This window comes from Martes martes (assembly GCF_963455335.1).
Source record: "Martes martes genome assembly, chromosome: 10".
NCBI lineage: Eukaryota > Metazoa > Chordata > Mammalia > Carnivora > Mustelidae > Martes > Martes martes.
The window spans coordinates 41633211-41651460 of record NC_137898.1 but is presented as its reverse complement, the minus strand read 5'-3'; the positions used below and the strand labels follow the sequence as shown (position 1 = coordinate 41651460).

Below are 18250 nucleotides of genomic sequence, written 5' to 3'. Positions count from 1 at the left end.
AGAAATTTTTATATTTTCAGTCTATCCTATAAACAGAATGTTTTTCTTTCTCCACTCTAGGACAAAGTACGAACAGAAAGTTACCGAGATTTTATATATCAAAATCCACATATCTTCAAAGACAAGGTGAGCAGCATTGGCTACAGAATTGTACCTTTCGCGAGGCTCTTGGGCAGTAGAAGTCCTCATTTGGGTCTCATTGTGCTAGCAGTTGATTTAGTGTACTCTGGCTTTATTTCGTGGGAGACTTTTATGACGCTTCTCTGTGGTGCAGAATCCTGATAGCAGAAATGCTGATTGGTGCTGTTATTCAGTCTACAGATTTTTTTAAAATTGAAATTCATTAAGTACAATGACATGGTATAGTTAAACTTTACTTATCCAGATTATTTTGCTTAAACCATATTGTTGATGTACTGTGATTCCTATGAAATTCAAATGTATCAGATAAGCCCTGTACCAAAGCATACTTTTAGTGATTAGTATGTGTTAATTAGTTAAAAATTAATAATTTTAAGACGTTATAAGTAGGGTCAAATATTGTAAGGTAGAACTTAAGTGCTTTCTTTTAAGACCTCATCTACTCCTTTATAAGACACTTTGTGTTTTACATTTAGTCTTAATACCATTTCAGGTTTTTTCAAAGATAGAATTTCACACTGTGTGTGTGTGTGTGTGTGTGTGTGTGTTTGAAATTTTTGTCATTTGTATTTCCTCCCTTATGAATTGTTTTCATTTTTTCTTCACTTCCTCCTTCCCTCCTTTTCTGTGTTGGCATGTTTACCTAAAAGTTCAAATTTTCTGTTTGTTCTTTCTTGGTGGAAATTAGTCCACTAATTTAGTAAAAAATATTATCATTTCTGCCACATATATACTTTGTTTGGGAATTTTCCCCCACCCTTTCCACTTCAAGAACATATATATTGATAACATACCAGGTTTTTATAATTCCCCTTTCACCTTCATTTTAAAAGGTAGTTCTCGAAGGTTATTTTATAAGCTTCACATGGTATTGCAGCAATGGCTAGCAATCTTTATATTTAAAAAAATCCTTTTCCTGATTTGCATTTTGTTTGGAATATAATACAGATTGGCTTTTCATTTTCCATATCTGTTTCCCAAGAGCTATGTTTTACTTGTGACTTCACTGAGTTAGACAGTTGGAATTTATATGGTTCTCTGATATCTTCACCAAAGCATTACCTAATGAAAGGTTTATGATAGTATGTGTTTCTTTGTATTTACTGATCCCCTGTATACACAAATAGGTGATTTCATTTTTAAAAGCTTGGTTTTTATCAGTTCTTTGTACTTAGCTTTTTTGTGTGCTTTTTACATGTTATGACAGCAGAGACTAAGAATTTTTTTATAGTTTTTATATTTATACCCAAGTGCTGGAACAATTTATTTAATATGTCCTAAAAACCATTTTGTTTCCCATGAAGCAAGTGTGTTACTATTAAAAATTTTGCTTTATATTTGTAGGTAGACTGTGCCCAGATTTTTGTTTTATTTTTTTCATTAATATGTTGTAGAGAAATTAAGCATGTACTGGTCTGGGCATCATTAGTCCTGCCTGGCTTCTCAGGAACCAGATAAATAATAATTTTAGACAAGTGAGTGGATTTCTTTGGGCCTCATCTGTAAAATGAAATCATTTTAACCCCTTCTGGTTTGAAGATATTATGATTTTTTTTAAATTGCGAAAGCACTGTTTTTGAGCCATCTTTTCATAATACTTTTTGATATAAATACTGTAAGAATTTGTTAAGTGAAAGTAAGTTAAAAGTATCTTTTCCAGTAGATTTCCAAGACTCTACTGAAAAGGCATAAATATCTGTAATTAGAAGAGTATTCACTGAGAAATTAAGTAATTCTGAATATTTCTACATGTAGGGAATGCATCTTAGTGGATTCATAGACATACACAGTCACTTCTGCTTCTAGTTTTTTATTTTAATGGTATTATAGAAATGTTATATATATTTGTTACACATTTTCAGACAAAATACATGCCTATGGAAAATAGATAATGTTCAGTTATTTTGTGTTTTACTTACTGCTCCTACTGAAGACAGTAAATCTGCCAAAGTCAGAAAACAGCTTATTAATAATTTGGGACTGTTTTTCCTTAGCAGTTTCTCTAAAATGTTTTCATCTAAGTTAATCAATGTGTAATTAGTTTTGCTTGGCATTTATGACTTCTCAAAAACATACTGCAATGTAAAATATTAAAACTATCAATTTTTAATTCCTTAGAACACTTTCATGGTTTAATTTCTGTAATTAACAATATTTAATAATCTAGAGCTTTCATATTTTTAAGTGCTGTGGAATACTATTCTTTATTATACTGTGGCTACAGATTTAGAAAATTTACTATCATATATTTAAGTAGCATTTGATAATTTATATATTGCTTTCAAACATGTTGTGTCATTGTCACTGTATAATATACCTGCAACTAGGCAGGGCAAGTGTTTATCTCATTTTGCACATGTAGATATTTGAGACCAATAGGTTAATTGACCTGCCCTAAAACAGGCAGCTAAAATAAAAACAAACCTGAGGGTTTTTACTCCTAGTTTGGTGCCCTTAAGCCTATGCCATTGCAGTTGAAACACCATTATGTTAGGATAGAATGAATAATTAGAGTGGGATGCATTAGTTATATTTTAATTGACATTATTTTTCATATTTAGTCATATGATTTTTGTGCGCCATGATAGAATATGTTCATAAAATTATTTAAATCTAATTCTTTTTTAAATGTATGAAATAACTTATTTTCCTAAGTTTTATTAACATTGTTTTTGTTTGCTTTTATCTGTATTAGGTAGACAAATTTTATACAACCCTAGCTCCTATATCATATTATGTAGTGCATAGTAGAGATTTATTTTTCAAAAAGGTGTTTATAATTACAAATGCGTTTCTTCCTTGCTTCTCTTTCTCAATCCCCCTTCTTGCCTTCTTTCCTCTATTCCTTTCTTATTATTGTTTGAATTCACAAACCTCCTGTGGAGGCCATATGGTTTCTCAGATTTAATTTAACTTTGGGTGGCATTTAATCGTGTTATCATGCACTCATAATTTCTATTTGTAGTCCATTGAAGAAATTCACAGTTAAGTGCCTTCACTATCCTTTTGATTATTATCTACAGTTAAATTGATTCACTTTTTTCCTTCTCCTTTTTTTTTTAAGAAAAAGGAATCAAATTCCTTCAACATTTTATAAAATAATGTTAGTTTATTCTGTCATCATTTTTACTTTCCTTTGATTATATTAAGTTTTTAGTTTATTACCTAGTTTTGAGCTAGGTGTAATAAGTAATTAATATATAATTAAAATATTTTTTTAAATATAGCTTTAGAAGCAGATTGGCCTATGTTTGCATGTTAGCCTTACAAATTAGCAACTTTATGATCCTGACCTGTACCCTTTTCTCTCTCTGAAACTCTCTCACATTCCTCATTTGCAAAATGAGCATTAAGACACACACACACACACGCATGTGTATATAAATTATGTGTGTGTGCATATAGTGTTACAAAAGAACACATACTTTAATTGTAGTATATAATATGTATCCTTTTGTACTAAGCTTTCTTCATTCAGCAACTTTCCTTAGAGATGATTCCTTATTAACATTCTTTTAATGGCTCATATGTCCAATGTAAGAATGTCCATAAGTTTTAATTTTTAATACTAGAAATAATTCATTTAAAAATATAAAATACTTAAATTTGTTTTTAAAATACATAAGAGTACAATAATAACATAAATTCCTAGCAGTAGACTTCCTGAGTCAAAAAAGATTATTTATACCTTAGATGGTATTAGTGCTGCCAGCCTGTCTTTCCATAAACAATGTGTGACTGTTGATATTCCCAGTCACCATTACCAAATACTATAGTATCAAACTTCTAAATTCCACTCTGACTTTTTATTTTTAATTTTGAAATTTTGCAGATACTTTATTTCACTGAAAGTTTCTAGGAACTTAGCACTTATGATTATGTTATATATTTTTCCATTTTTATTTTATGCCATATAATATTTCAAACTAATGTACTGTAAGCATATATGCTACCTATTATAATATTTTCTTGCTGTTATGGTTAACACATTTTATTTGTAACTTAAGGAAATGTTTTAGTTTTGTTTGCAATGACGTATAGTTTCCATCTTAAAATCCTTAACTTCTTTTTGTTAAAGTAGTTATGTTAAAATGTGGTGACTCAACTCAGACGGGGCACAGATTCTCTCCGGATGAAAGCATCCGGGCCTTGTCCTTCTTTGGGGGACACAGGATAGGAGACACAGAGTAGTAAACTTTTGACAATTTTATTGCTTCAGTGAAAATCAGGCTGTTTAGATTTTCTCTCTTTTGGAGTCAGTTCTAGTAAATTATGTTTTCAAAATATAATGGAATGAAGCACTCCACTCATAACAGTAAACAATATGGAAGATAAAATGCATATGAACAAACTTAAATAATGTGCAGGGCTAATATGAAAAAAAACTTTTAAATCTGAAGAACATGATAGTTAATTTAAACAAACTGAAAGCCTGTGTTCTTGAGTAGGAAAACTCCAATTGTCCTTTTTCCCTAAATTAACTTAGAATTTTTAGCTCAATCCCCATAAAAATACTAAGATTTTTTTTAAAGCCTAGACAAGTTTATTCTCTTGTTCTTATGAAAAAATAAATATACAGAATTTTCCAGAAACACTGTGAAAAAAATTTTGCAGTGAGGGTGGCCCAGAGAGTGGACCAGCCTTACTAAGTGCTAAAACATTCTGTAAAGCTTCTGTAATTAGTATAGTTACTGGTACATGATTATATAAACTAATGGAGCAGAATAGAAATCCAAAATATATACATAATTTTTACTTAATGCTCCAGGTCCCATTCAGGTTGCTGTAACAAAAATACCATGAACTTATTAGTGGCTTGTAACAACAGAAATCTATTTCTCACAGTTATAGAGGCTGGGAAGTCCAAGATCATGGCACTGGCTAATTCTGGTGAAGGCCTGCTTTGTGGTTCATAAAATGCCTTCTTCCTCTGGAGAGGAATCTGTCCTGGGGCCTCTTTTATAAGGGTACTAATTGCATTCATGAGGCTTTGCCCTTATGACCCAGTTACCTCCCAAAGACCCTCGTTTCTAATACCATCACTTTTGGTTAGGATTTCTACATATAAATTCTGGAAGGACACAGATATTCAGCAGATCTTAACAGTCAATATCAAATTAGTAAGGGAAACAGACTGTTTAATAGTGTGTTGGAACAGTTGGTTAGCCATCTGAACAGAAGTAAGGTTGAAACCATACCTCTTAATATAAACTATGATAAAAACAGTATATATATATATATTTTTTTCTAATATTTTATTTATTTGACAGAAATCACAACTAGGCAGAGAGAGAGGGGGAAGCAGGCTCCCCCCTGAGCAGAAAGCCCGATGTGGGACTCGATCCCAGGACCCTGAGATCATGACCTGAGCTGAAGGCAGAGGCTTTAACCCACTGAGCCACCCAGGCGCCCCAAAACAGAGTATATTAATGAAACCATAAATATACCAGAAGGAAATGTATGAGGATGAAATAGGGAAGATGGGGAGGGTCAGTCTAATTATGAAAATCCAGAAGGAAGCCATAAAAGACATGATTGATGAGTTTTACTGTAAGTAAAGAATTTCTACATAACAAAAGTCACTGTAAGCTGAATCAAAAGACAAAAATATATGCTGAGAGTGGGGCACCTGGGTGGCTCCATCAGTTAACTGCCTTCAGCTCAAGTCATGATCCTGGGGTCCTGGGATCGAGCCCCGCGTCAGACTCCATTGTCAGCATAGAGTCTGCTTCTCCCTCTCCCTCTGCCTCTCCTTCTACTCATGCTCTCTTTCTCTCTCAGAATGAATATATTTTAAAAAATCTTTAAAAAAAAATCAGTCTCTCATAGCTACTAAAACAAGAGTTCCTTAAAAAAAATATGCTGAGAGAAACATTCCAGGTTTTATTATGGAGGTTTAATTTCCTTAACTTACAAAGAATTGTTGTTTGACAAGATTTGTTAAGAAAATTTTGATTAGAAATTTGATAAGAGAAAACTTGACTGGAGAAATAGAGGAGGGGTATATAAGTAGATAGTTTCTAAACAAAGAACTACATATGGCTCTACAATGTAAGGAATGATGCTAGATCTTGTGATAATGGAAATACATGTTTTAACTAGACCAGTATATTATTATTTTGTACTTGCAAGATTGGCAAATAGCCAGAAGTGTGATTGTATGTTCCATAGGCTAGTCTCACCTGTAAGGACATCAGCACTTAAACGTTGCTGGTTAGATTGGCCCAAGGAAGAGAATTTATTTGATTATGTCTGCCATGATTACAAATATGTATATTCTCTGTGATAGATTTGCTCATGTGTGAATGCAGTTGGGTATAAGGTTATTTATACCTTTGATTATCTTAGGAAAATTTCAGAAACTACCTAAATGTCCATCAGTAGAGAACTAGGTCCGTAGATTATGGTGCAGCCATAATATGGAATCCTATACAACTGTATGAGAGAAAGAAGTTCTGTAAATTGATACAGAAAGATCTCTACATTACATTGTTAAATACAAAAAGCAGTACAGAGCGAGGGTAAAAGGGGAAGGAAAAAAAATGTGTTGCATTACATTTGCATAGAAAGTCTCTTGAAGGATAACTAAGAAATACAGTTTTTATGTTTAAACTATTTGACTTTATTACCTAGCTGAAGAATAAAATAATTCTTGAACAGTTTAATAAATTCTTAATTCTCGTTCTGTTTTTCTTACGATAACTTCCCGTTACTCAGAATAAAATCCAAAAGTTCTGTGTGATATGGCCCCTTCTTAACCTCTGACCTCACCTCCACCTTTTCTCACCCAGCTTAGCCACATTGGTCTAGCTTTGCCTGGTATTTCGTGCCTTGCCTTTAATATCCTCCGTGGCCAGAAGACACTTCTCCAGATCTCTGCATAGAATGCTAATTGCCTTCAGTTCTGTGCTCACATGTGGGGAAACATATTCACAGACCTATTTAAAATTCCGAAAAGATGTGTCCCCTCTTCCCTGCTCTAACCTCTACTCTGGTGCTTGAATTTCTTTATAACACTACCACCTGACGTTATTTTATATTTGTTCATTCATTGGTCTTCTCCACAAGAGAATCTCCCCCTTCCTTAAGACAGGGGCTTGGTCTTGTTTGTGGCCATATCCCATCACTGTGATCAGTGCCTGCTCTTAACTGCACTAATATTTACAGAATACTGAAATCATTTCATATTTTGGGATAAGTACATAGGATTTAGACCATCAATAATGAAAGACTTAAGGCCCTACAGTTTTCAGTAATTTCACAGAGTAGTATACCTCTGAGTACTTTGCCTAATGTGTGTCCTCAGCAATTTGTTTTTGTTTCTGTTTTTTTTAAAGATTTTATTTATTTATTTGACAGAGAGAGATCACAAGTAGGCAGAGAGGCAGGCAGAGAGAGAGAGTAGGAAGCAGGCTCCCTGCCAAGCAGAGAGCCCAATGTGGGACTCAATCCCAGGATCCTGAGATCATGACCTGAGCCGAAGACAGAGGCTTAACCCACTGAGCCACCCAGGTGCCCTGTTTTTGTTTTTGCAGGTTTCACTATACAATCCTGAAAATAACATGCAGTTCTTGATTTAGAAGTAATTGCTTTTTACTTGTCTCCAGTATCATCATTTTTTTAAAAAAAGATTTTATTTATTTATTTGACAGAGATCACAAGTAGGCAGAGAGGCAGGCAGAGAGAGAGGGGGGAAGCAGGCTCCCCACTGAGCAGAGAGCCCTGTGTGGGGCTTGATCCCAGGACCCTGAGATCATGACCTGGGCCGAAGGCAGAGGCTTAACCCACTGAGCCACCCAGGTACCTCTCCAGTATCATCTTAAACTTTGATTCTTATTATTACCTTCACTAATGATAATGAGTATCATTTTTATTTTATTTTTTTTACTTATTAAAGATTTTATTTATTTGAGAGAGAGAGAGAGAGAGACAGAGATAGTGAGAGAGAGCACAAGCAGGGAGGAGAGGGAGAAGCAGGCTCCCCACTGGGCAGGGAGCCCGATTTGGGGCTCCGTCCCAGGACCCTGGGATCATGACCTGAGCCGAAGGCAGACACTTAACTGACTGAGCCACCCAGGAGCCCCGAGGATCATTTTTAAAACTTATATTTTGAAGTTCTGAATTCTGGAAGCCAATGTATTTTTAATGTACCTGTATTATTTAAATGAGTTGAATATTTAATTTTGGATCTGGAGGGGATATGACAATATTCTACATCTAGGATTCCTTTATAAGCATGTGTTAATTGTATTGGATGAGGCTCTTACCTGCTTAAGTTAATTCCTGCCTTTCAAACTTGAGAAAGTTTATTTCGGCTAAAATTTAGAACTACTAAACCTTAATTAGAGCATGCATACATACAGTAGGGAAATTATAAACAGAATACTTCCCTATGAGGTCTATACAAATTACATATTTCATATAAAACATCTCTTAATTTACATTGTTGCATCTGATTGTAGCAGAATATAGCCAGATATGCTATTGAGAATGTAAAACAACCAGGGTGCCCAGTTGGCTTAATCAGTAGAGCACAAGACTCATTCTTGGAGTCATGAGTTCAAGCCCATGTTAGGCACAGAACTTATATACCCCCCCCAAAAGAATTTAAAACAGCCCATTGTAATGATTTTTTTTTTTTTACGATTTTATTTATTTATTTGACAGGCAGAGATCACAAGTAGGCAGAGAGGCAGGCAGAGAGCAAGGAGGAAGCAGGCTCCCTGCTGAGCAGGGATGTGGGGCTCGATCCCAGGACCCTGGGATCATGACCTGAGCGGAAGGCAGAGGCTTTAACCCACTGAGCCACCCAGGCGCCCCTTTAGTTTTTTTTAATAGAAATTACTACTATCATTGATCTGTAAAATTTTAAATTTTGTGGTCTGTTCCTTCCCGGTAATGTCATATATATAAATAGAACTTAAAATACTAGACCTTCTCAATAACATCTGTTTTTTTATTACACCAGGTGGTTTTGGATGTTGGTTGTGGAACTGGAATTCTCTCTATGTTTGCAGCTAAAGCTGGGGCAAAGAAAGTTCTTGGAGTTGATCAGTCTGAAATACTTTACCAGGCAATGGATATCATAAGGTAGATGTATTTTAAGGCTTGATTTAAGATTATTTTTAAATATGATGATTAATCCTCTTGTCTGTAATAGCTGTCTGAAGCAGACTCAAGACGTGTGTCTTTTAGTAAAAATTCATTCCAGAATAATAAGATTTTAGGTTAGATTGAACTAGGAATGTTTGAGGTATGAACAGTCATTTCACAGTTCTCACTGATGAGAATTATTTTTATACAATTTCTTATCTTTCCAATTATGGATATAAATATGCTAATTATAATAATACAAAATTAGAAATCATTGACATATAAGGTAATATTGTTAGAGGACTCAACAAAACTGAATATTCATTTCATATTCAGCAAATAGCAATCAGACTAAAGACTAAGGGTTATATTTTTCCTTTTTTACAATACTAACATTTGCGCCTCCTTCAAATTAAAATAAGTGAATTCCGAAATGATTACAAACAAAGCAGAGTGGATTTAGATTATCTCCTAAAACTTAATTTTATTCTCTATAATATCTCCTCTCTTTGAGGAGTTAGGTTAATTGATCAAGGATTGACTTTACAAATTGGCTTATGTCATAGTAAGAAGGACTTTATTTGAACTATGGCTTAGAGAACTAGATTTCTTCAGCTGTGTTCTTAACAAAGCACCTTATACTTGGAACTTGGGAGTAATTTTCAGAGTAAATAACTAATAGGAGCTTCTCAGCAATTCTCTCCCCCATGGCTCCCCACTGCTTTATTGAGATAAAATTGACATATAACATTGTATAAGTTGAAGATATACAATGTATTGCTTCCATACCTTTGTGTATGCTACGGTTAACATTACCTAACACCTCCATTGCATCATGTTACTACCATTTCTTTTTGTGTTGAAAACATTTAAAATCTACTCTCTTAGGAACTTTCAAGTGTATAAACTTTTAAGTGTATAAATACAATATTATTAACTATAATTACCTGCATACACTACATCCCCAACAATAGTTCTTAAATGGTCCCCCCATTGATACTTCATGTTCTGTTCTTAAAATTGATTAATATTAATTCTTCCTTATTAGTATTAAATTTGAATATAATTATGTAAGATGTTTAAACTTGTAGATATTATTGTATCATGTAGAGTTTAGTGTTGTGGTTAAGAGTGCAAAGTTTGAGTCAGGATTGGTTTGAATCCTCACTCCTGCTTACCAGCTATTTGAACTTAAATTATATCTAACCTCTTTGACACCTGCTGTTTCACTGTCAAAATTAAAATAATAATACCTCATGATTATGAGCAAGGTAAGTTATAAGTAAGATATACATATAACTCTTTGGCATATTGCTTGGCACATAATAGGTATTCAAACGTTAGCTACTATTATTATTAACAAGTACCAAATTGATCTTAATGAAAAATTACAATGGTCTTGGTTAGATTTTTCATAGTTCTGGGTTTGTGCTTATTCTTTTCATACTGGAGAAAATGGCATATATGTTGCATGTATATAGGTAACTCTGTAATCTAGTGAAGTTTTTCCTAGTTCTTAGGATGCCAGTAAGGACATCATCATCATTTTGGGGTTTCCATAAAGAACACCCTCACTTGCTTGTGCATTGCCATCCAAACAAATATGAGAACCAGAGTTCTCAAGAAGAGATTGTTTTAGAACAATTATCAAAAATACATTTTTGGTAGGAAGATTATGGTAAGATATTTCTACTTGAAGCTCTAATCTTATAAAAGACCATGTACATTTACATGTTAATTTTCACTTTTGGTTTCTACAAAGTGCTCTCATTTTAATTCCTTTATGGAAGAAAAGGAAAAGGATGGTGATAAGTCATTTTATTTTATATTGTTTTATTTTTGTTTCACATAATTGCCTAGTGACTTTTTAGAAATATCTTTATACAATGATTATATTCACATTCATTGTATATAAAATGTAGTGCTGCAGTGTATGGAACTTTTGCATAAGGGCATTTATTGAAAATGACTTAGCACTCGGTTTTAGGTACTTCATTTTAATAATAAAAATTGCTGGGGTGCCTGGGTGGCTCAGTGGGTTAAAGCCTCTGCCTTCAGCCCAGGTCATGATCTCAGGGTCCTGGGATCAAGCCCCGCATCGGGCTCTCTGCTCAGCGGGGAGCCTGCTTCCCCCTCTCTCTCTGCCTGCCTCACTGTCTACTTGTGATCTCTCTCTGTCAAATAAATAAATAAAATCTTTTTTAAAAATTGCTAACATTAATTTAGTACTCTCTGTTGAATCTCATTTGAGGTAGATGTAATTACAGTATATGATTATCCTTATTATAGAGATGAAGAAATTATGGCAGAGATTGAGTAAGTCTCCATATTTGTAGTGGAGCCAGGATTAGATCCCGGGCAGCCTGATTCCCTCATCCTCACAGCTGATTTACTGGGCTGTATCTCCGTTTAACTACTTACAGGGCTTGTGTTAGTTGTACTCAATAATTTGCTTTACTTAGAACCCATAGAATTTGAAAATCAGCCCTTTTTGCTTTAGATAAATTTTGTTTTAGCTAAACCAACATTACACTGTTTCTGAAGAGATTTTGACCTTTGCCTATTTTATTTTGTGAAAAAGATAGTTACATCCATAGTGTCTGTAAGCATCTCTCCCTTGTCTTCCATTTGAAAATTTGAAATTTATACTGTTGGGTAAAAGAACTTCTATTTTTCTATTTGTGAATGTCTCTCTAAAAAGGTATGCAGGAGACAGTTTACTGTTAAAAATCCCACAGTTTACTGGCTAATTGTTCTACCAGATGAGGAGGCAGTCTAGCATATTTCTCTCAGCATCTGGAAACACATGACTTGATTTCTGGTTTTGGCTTTTTGATTAATTAGCTACATAGTAATGATCAAATTACTTCTTTAATCTCCGGTTTCTTCCTTTATAAAGTGAGGTTGATGGTGGTAAGATTGTTATAAGGATTGAATCCATTCATGGTGGTTTACAAAATGGCTGACATGTACCTGCTTACTAAATTTTAGCAGTAAATGTAATATTATTAATTAGTAGTAGTAGTGGTATGTTTAGCTTGGCACCAGTGCCTCAAGTAATATTTTATATTTTGTTGGTTATGTTTCTAAAATATCATTTATTGTAGCTATCCCCCCAAAATATGATGACTCTCTTTTCTGCATTTTTTCTCCCAATTGTTCACAGTCTCTACTCCCTTAAACCATTAAACTTCAAGTTTTGGCCAGTTTCATTCTGTATTCACTCTCTTCCCTTCAAATCTACTCCCATCTTCTTTCTCTCTCTTTTTTTTCCCCCAAGATTATTTCTTCCTCCTCTTTCTCGTTTTTCTTCTTCTTCTTCTGTAGAGAGAGAGCTGCTGCATCCATGGGGTGGATAGGAGAGACAGAGGGAGAGTGAGAAAGAGTCTCAAGCAGACTATATGCTGAACATAGAGCCTGACCTGGGGCTGGATCTCATGACCCTAGAATCATGACCTGAGCCAAGCCAAGAGTCAGACGCTCAACTGACAGAGCCACCCAGGTGCCCCCTCTCAAGTTCTCTTATAATTGTCTATTATTGTATATTGGAGCTTTCCAGAATTATCACAGTCAGTGAAAACAACTCTTCCAGTTAGCAGGCTCTGAGTCTTTGCTCTTCTGAGGCTGTTTTGTCAGCAATCTGTACACAGTAGAGTTTCTATAAAACTCTGTAAGCTTATATCTGTAAAAAAGCACTTTAAATTCTAAGAGGGACACTTTTAAAATGCATTTTTCATTATTTTTAAATATATTTAGTGTACAGTCCTTGAATTACATTCAGAATGTGATAAAATAATTTGTATCCCTTTATTTAAAAAAAGAGATCTAATATTTCTAAAGAAATGAGTTTAGAATGGAGTAAATAATGATTTTAATCTAAACTGACATGTATATTAGGGCTTATAATATATATCACACATAAATATATATGTATATTTGGGCTTAAGATGAAGGTCAGGCTTGCAGTTTTGAGGTTGCAGACATGATATAAAGTAGAATATAGGTTTTCAAAGATGTTGTATTAGCAGGGCCAAATAGAACTCCAAGTGAAACATGGAAGGACGAAAAATTGTCTCTTATTCATGCTGTTGTACTTCGAACTCCGCAGTGAATGATCATTTTAGAAACATAAACTTACCTAAGGACAGCAAAGCTATGGAATTGCCAGACAATTGTATACTGTGTTCACCCTGAGGAAACAGGGGTAGCATCTGGTAAAATTTTTGATGTTAACTCGGGCTGCCTTTGGCTGCTCATTGACTCAGCCATGGAATAGCTCATTATTCAGACTTCTGCATGTTGTTGCACAGGAGCTTCCAGGAGGAGGTTGATCCATCATACAGCCACGGTGCAATGCTTTCAGTCTCACCATGACATTAAAGATGCAATCTTTTATATTGCCTGTATCTAGAATACTGTTAGAAATGAAACATTAAGAAAAGCCTAGAGAATATTTGATCTGTTGTCATGTTTATTTAGGTGTCCTCTGGATTCTAGGACAGGAGCTATATTTTCTTAATCATTTTATTCTGAACACCTAGCAAAGTGTCTGATTCATGGCAGATGGCTTGGTAAAGTTCTTTGAGAAGAATTGACATAATGATTTCAAAGATAGTGGTGATTCCTATATCAGATTTGGAACAAGATCACAAAATATACGAGGATAAATTCTTGAAGTAAGGATGTTCCTTTACATTTTGTTTCTAAATTCAGTGGAAATAACACAGAAGAGTGAGTTAAAGCTGCAGAGAATTTTGAACTGCTAATGAAGTTAAAATGGCAGAAAACATATTTGCTGCTCAAAAACTGTAGAATTCTAATGAAGGTAATGAAGGTGATCGAGACACTGTACAAGAAAACTAAATTCATTTCTTCTCCACCCCACCAAATTCTTAATTTCCTGTCCGCTCAGTGATCCTGTTTTGAAGGTCTCATGACTGCCCTCTAGTCCAGTGGTTCACTGGGAAAACTCCTTACATTCAATATAGAGTTGTATTCACAGTTAAGATTTATATACATAGCAAAAGACATAGTTCAGGGACAGCAAGAAAAAGATACCCTTCAGTAAAGAGGTCATGTAGAGGCTCCCAAGTAATCCTTTCTTCGCAAGAGTCACGCAAAATGTACATTTCTCTCTAGCTGCAAACCTCAGAGGCACATGTAAGATGTCTCTTCCTAAGGAAGTTTGCTTGAGTCTTAGAGTCCGTAGTTCTCAAAGAGAGCTGGTCATATAGGCGCCTGCTCTGTGACACCCCCCCCCCATGGTGTAAATGCATGTCAGACCCCACGTACACAACAGGAATATTCATGTTTGCTTTAAACATGGTGTCAGGCTGGTTTTTCTTGGTCCATGGCTTGGGGCATATAGAAGAGCATCATTACCCTCCAACTATGTGAGTGTTCAGGAGTTTTGTAGAGTCTGGTCAAGAATTATTGCCATGGTTACAGAGATAAGACCTGAGAGAATAGATCTGTATTGGTGCTTTTCTCACGGGTAAAAATTGAAAACCTGGGATTCATACTTGACTATTGCTTCTTTTTTTTAACCAACATTCCTGTTGGAGAGAATCCTGTTAACTGAGAATCCTTATTGTTTCTCAAATCCATCCCTCGTCTATCATTGACATGTCTTGAATCCATGTCTTAATTCAGATTCTTATATTTCTCACCTGAATTCATACAGCTGCATGTAACCGGTTTGGTTATTTGTACTTTGCCTTTGCTTCCAGCAGCTGTCAGCCATTCTCTCCAGGGCAGTGGGACTGATTTCCCTACTCAGTTCTCCTCCCCTTTAAGTAAAAAAGTAGGGGAAAAGAATGTTTTGTGTTGGGAAAACGTAGAGAGGATAAAGAAGAAACTAAAGATTTTCTGTGATCCTAGTATGAGAGATCACTATCAGCATTTTGGTAAGGCTTTTTAATTTTTATTTATTTATTTATTTATTTATTTATTTATTTTTTAAAGATATTTATTTATCTGACAGATCACAAGTAGGCAGAGAGGCAGGCAGAGAGAGAGGAAGGGACGCAGTCTCTCCCCACTGAGCAGAGAGCCCAATGTGGGGCTTGATCCCAGGACCCCCCAGGACCCTGGGACCATGACCTAAGCTGAAGGCAGAGGCTTTAATCACTAAGCCACCCAGGCGCCCCTTGGTAAGGCTTTTTAAAGCTTTAGGTCAGGAGATGAAATACATAGAAATGCAAGATTTTCCAGAATTTCAGTTCCTCAAGTTTAGACAGGGATTTTTCTCTTTTTTTTTTTTTTTTTTTTTGCCACCAGGAAAGGTGATGTGTGTGGCACATGGTAGGTATTCAGTTTAAATATTTAATGAATGAATTTATAAATTAATAAATTTTTAAGACCTGGGACATCAAACATTCAAAGGTAAATCAACATCAAACCTGAAAGCCCATTTTCTGTGCCTGAATCCAGATGATTCTTTTCATCTTTTTTTTTTCATTATATTAGAAGCCGAGTTATTGCTAATTTTAAACAATAAATGTTTTCAGTGCTGGTAATCCCACAGCTACACACCTGTAAACACAAATGATAATTTGGGAGGGAGGCAGTTCATTGTATTTAAGGAATGTACAACTTATTCTGACTCTATGTCAGGGGCCTGCATTTGAAATGATCTGCCTGGTAGTATTTATTTTTCATGGGATGTACTTGCATCTATCCTTTGTCTCAAATGGTTAAGAATCCTTGTTTTTTAGGGTACCTGGGTGGCTCATTCTGTTAAGTGTCTGCCTTTGGATTAGATCATGATCCCAGGGTTCTGGAATCCAACTCCACGTCAAGCTCCCTGCTTGGAGGGAAGCCTGATTCTCCCTCTCTCTGTACAGCTCCCCCTGCTTGTGTTCTCTCTCTATCAAATAAAAAAATAAAATCTTAAGAAAAACAAAATCCTTGTTTTTTTGTTTGGATTTATGAATGGAGGACTAGATTTTTTAGTAAAGATAGCTGGAATGTGATTTGTCTCTGAGAGGAGCAGAGGGAGACCTCCCTTTCTTTCATTGATTTTTCGGTGTCCGTCACTTCTACCTTGTATACCTTTTTACTGCAGGGCTCTGTGTTGTGAAGAATGACTTCTACCTCCACTATAATCTCTGCTATGTACACTAAGCCCTGGAGCCTTCTTGACAAGTTTACCAATAGAATTTAACCCCCTTTCTTCTCCCACTAAATTATCAGAATCTTTGCTTCTTTGATACCACCTCCTAAAATCTTTATGCACTTTTCAATTTATTGTCGTATTTTGCATTGCTTTATTGTCATTTCTGTGTGCTTAGGGAACAAAAGAGAAATATCTGTGCTTGGGTGCCACAGTAAAATGAAAGCAAAGTAATACTATGTAAACCTTATATGTTTTTGTATCAGGATATTCCCTCCCTGCCCTTCCCTAGCACTCATGTATTCTTCTAGACGAACTCCATAATTACTTTGTTACAAACTTTAAATGCCACCTACTTGACTACAGGTCTTCATTGCAGGAGCTTCTCTGATGCTTTACTCTGCTTGCGTTTATCTCCCTATTAGACCATGTTCTTCTTTGGACTAGACGAGGTCTTTAATCTAAGTCACATCGGACAGAAGTACATTACACATTTGATCCTATGTTTCCCGTTCTAAAAAATCATGAAATGACTCTTTACTGCCTTTAAATAAAATCTAGACTCTTCAGTATCACCTCTACCTCTCATAATCGTCACTGTGTTCTTCTTGCTCTAATCATATCGAATTATTTATAGTTCTTCAGATTTGCATTTCTCTTCCATACACACACACAGACACATGCCCACAGAGGTGACCCTCCCTTACCCACAAAAACATGTATGTCTTTTTGTGGGTACTGGTTAAACTCAAATGTCCCTCACTTACTTAAGGGCTTTTTATATAAGCTCCTGTGATACCCTATGCTGCTTACTGTTCTGTCTCCCTTAGACCGTGTTCATAAATGTGTGGACTGTGTCTTTCAACTCTGTATGCCCAGTATAAGATAATTAATCATGCTGATATTGTGAATCGTGAAATAAAAGTTAAATTGCTACTTTTATGATAGAATGACCAATATTTTCCCCATCTTATTTCCTAACAGAATTTTCACTCAGAAAAATAGATGGTTTTAGTACTCACTGGAGTACTCACTGGAGTTAAGAGACTTACTTAAAATATTCTTCTTCTTACATTGTCATATTTCTGTAGATTAAAGCTATGCTAGTTTCTGAGCCGGTGATTCTAGAGATAAAATTCATTTGGCATGCTTTTATGCTAAAGAAAGGTTTAGTGAGTAGACACTTGAGAAAAGTCAGTAAAAGGTATAGTTTTTTTCATGAATGGGAAATCAGGTGGTGATTAAGATGAGCAGTCTCAAGAAAGAGGTTATCTATGTGAATGATACCTGTGTTGAGCTGTTTAATACAGAATTACTGGGAATTATGGCCTTTGTCTTTTTTTCTGTGTGTTGCCTGAAATCTTAATCTTTCCTGTTATATTTATATTTGAACAAGTAATTACTGATGCAAGTAGGATTATGACTTGTAGCAGACAATAAACAGCCTGAGCAGATGGCCTTTTACAGAACACATCTTGTTTCAGCATTAGCATTCTGAAGATATTTCCAGGCAATGGGAAGATTTTGCTCTTTTAGGAAGCTCACTTTTTGTTTATTTTGAAGTGTTTGTAACTGTTGGAGCCACATAAATATTTTAGTAAATAGTAAGCAACCACAGCAGTTTTATCAGAAATTTTATTAAGTGCTTATTTGAAAAAAAAAACAAATATAATAAACAATTCCTTTTTCTTAACTTTTGTGTGAAATATAACATATGTATTAAATGTGCATAAATAACAAGAAATTGAACTTTACCACACTGTAGATAGAATCCCACCCACCTCCATTTTGCCCTTTTTCAGTCAGATGCTGCCCTTGCCTCTTTGAGTTACCATCTTGACTTTGATAGTAATTACTTCTTTTGTTTGCTTTCTACTTTAACCACTGACATTGCCATCCATT

The 18250-nt window shown here is 35.0% G+C and overlaps 1 protein-coding gene across 1 annotated transcript in view; it reads left to right on the top strand.

The window, feature by feature from the left end:
* PRMT3 (protein arginine methyltransferase 3) overlaps positions 1-18250 on the top strand; it is a 129025-nt gene that overhangs the window by 16628 nt on the left and 94147 nt on the right. Inside the window, exons 8-9 of the mRNA XM_080816665.1 lie at positions 61-126; positions 9110-9231. Coding sequence (XP_080672791.1) covers positions 61-126; positions 9110-9231 — 188 coding nt within the window. The remainder of the gene's footprint in view (positions 1-60; positions 127-9109; positions 9232-18250) is intronic.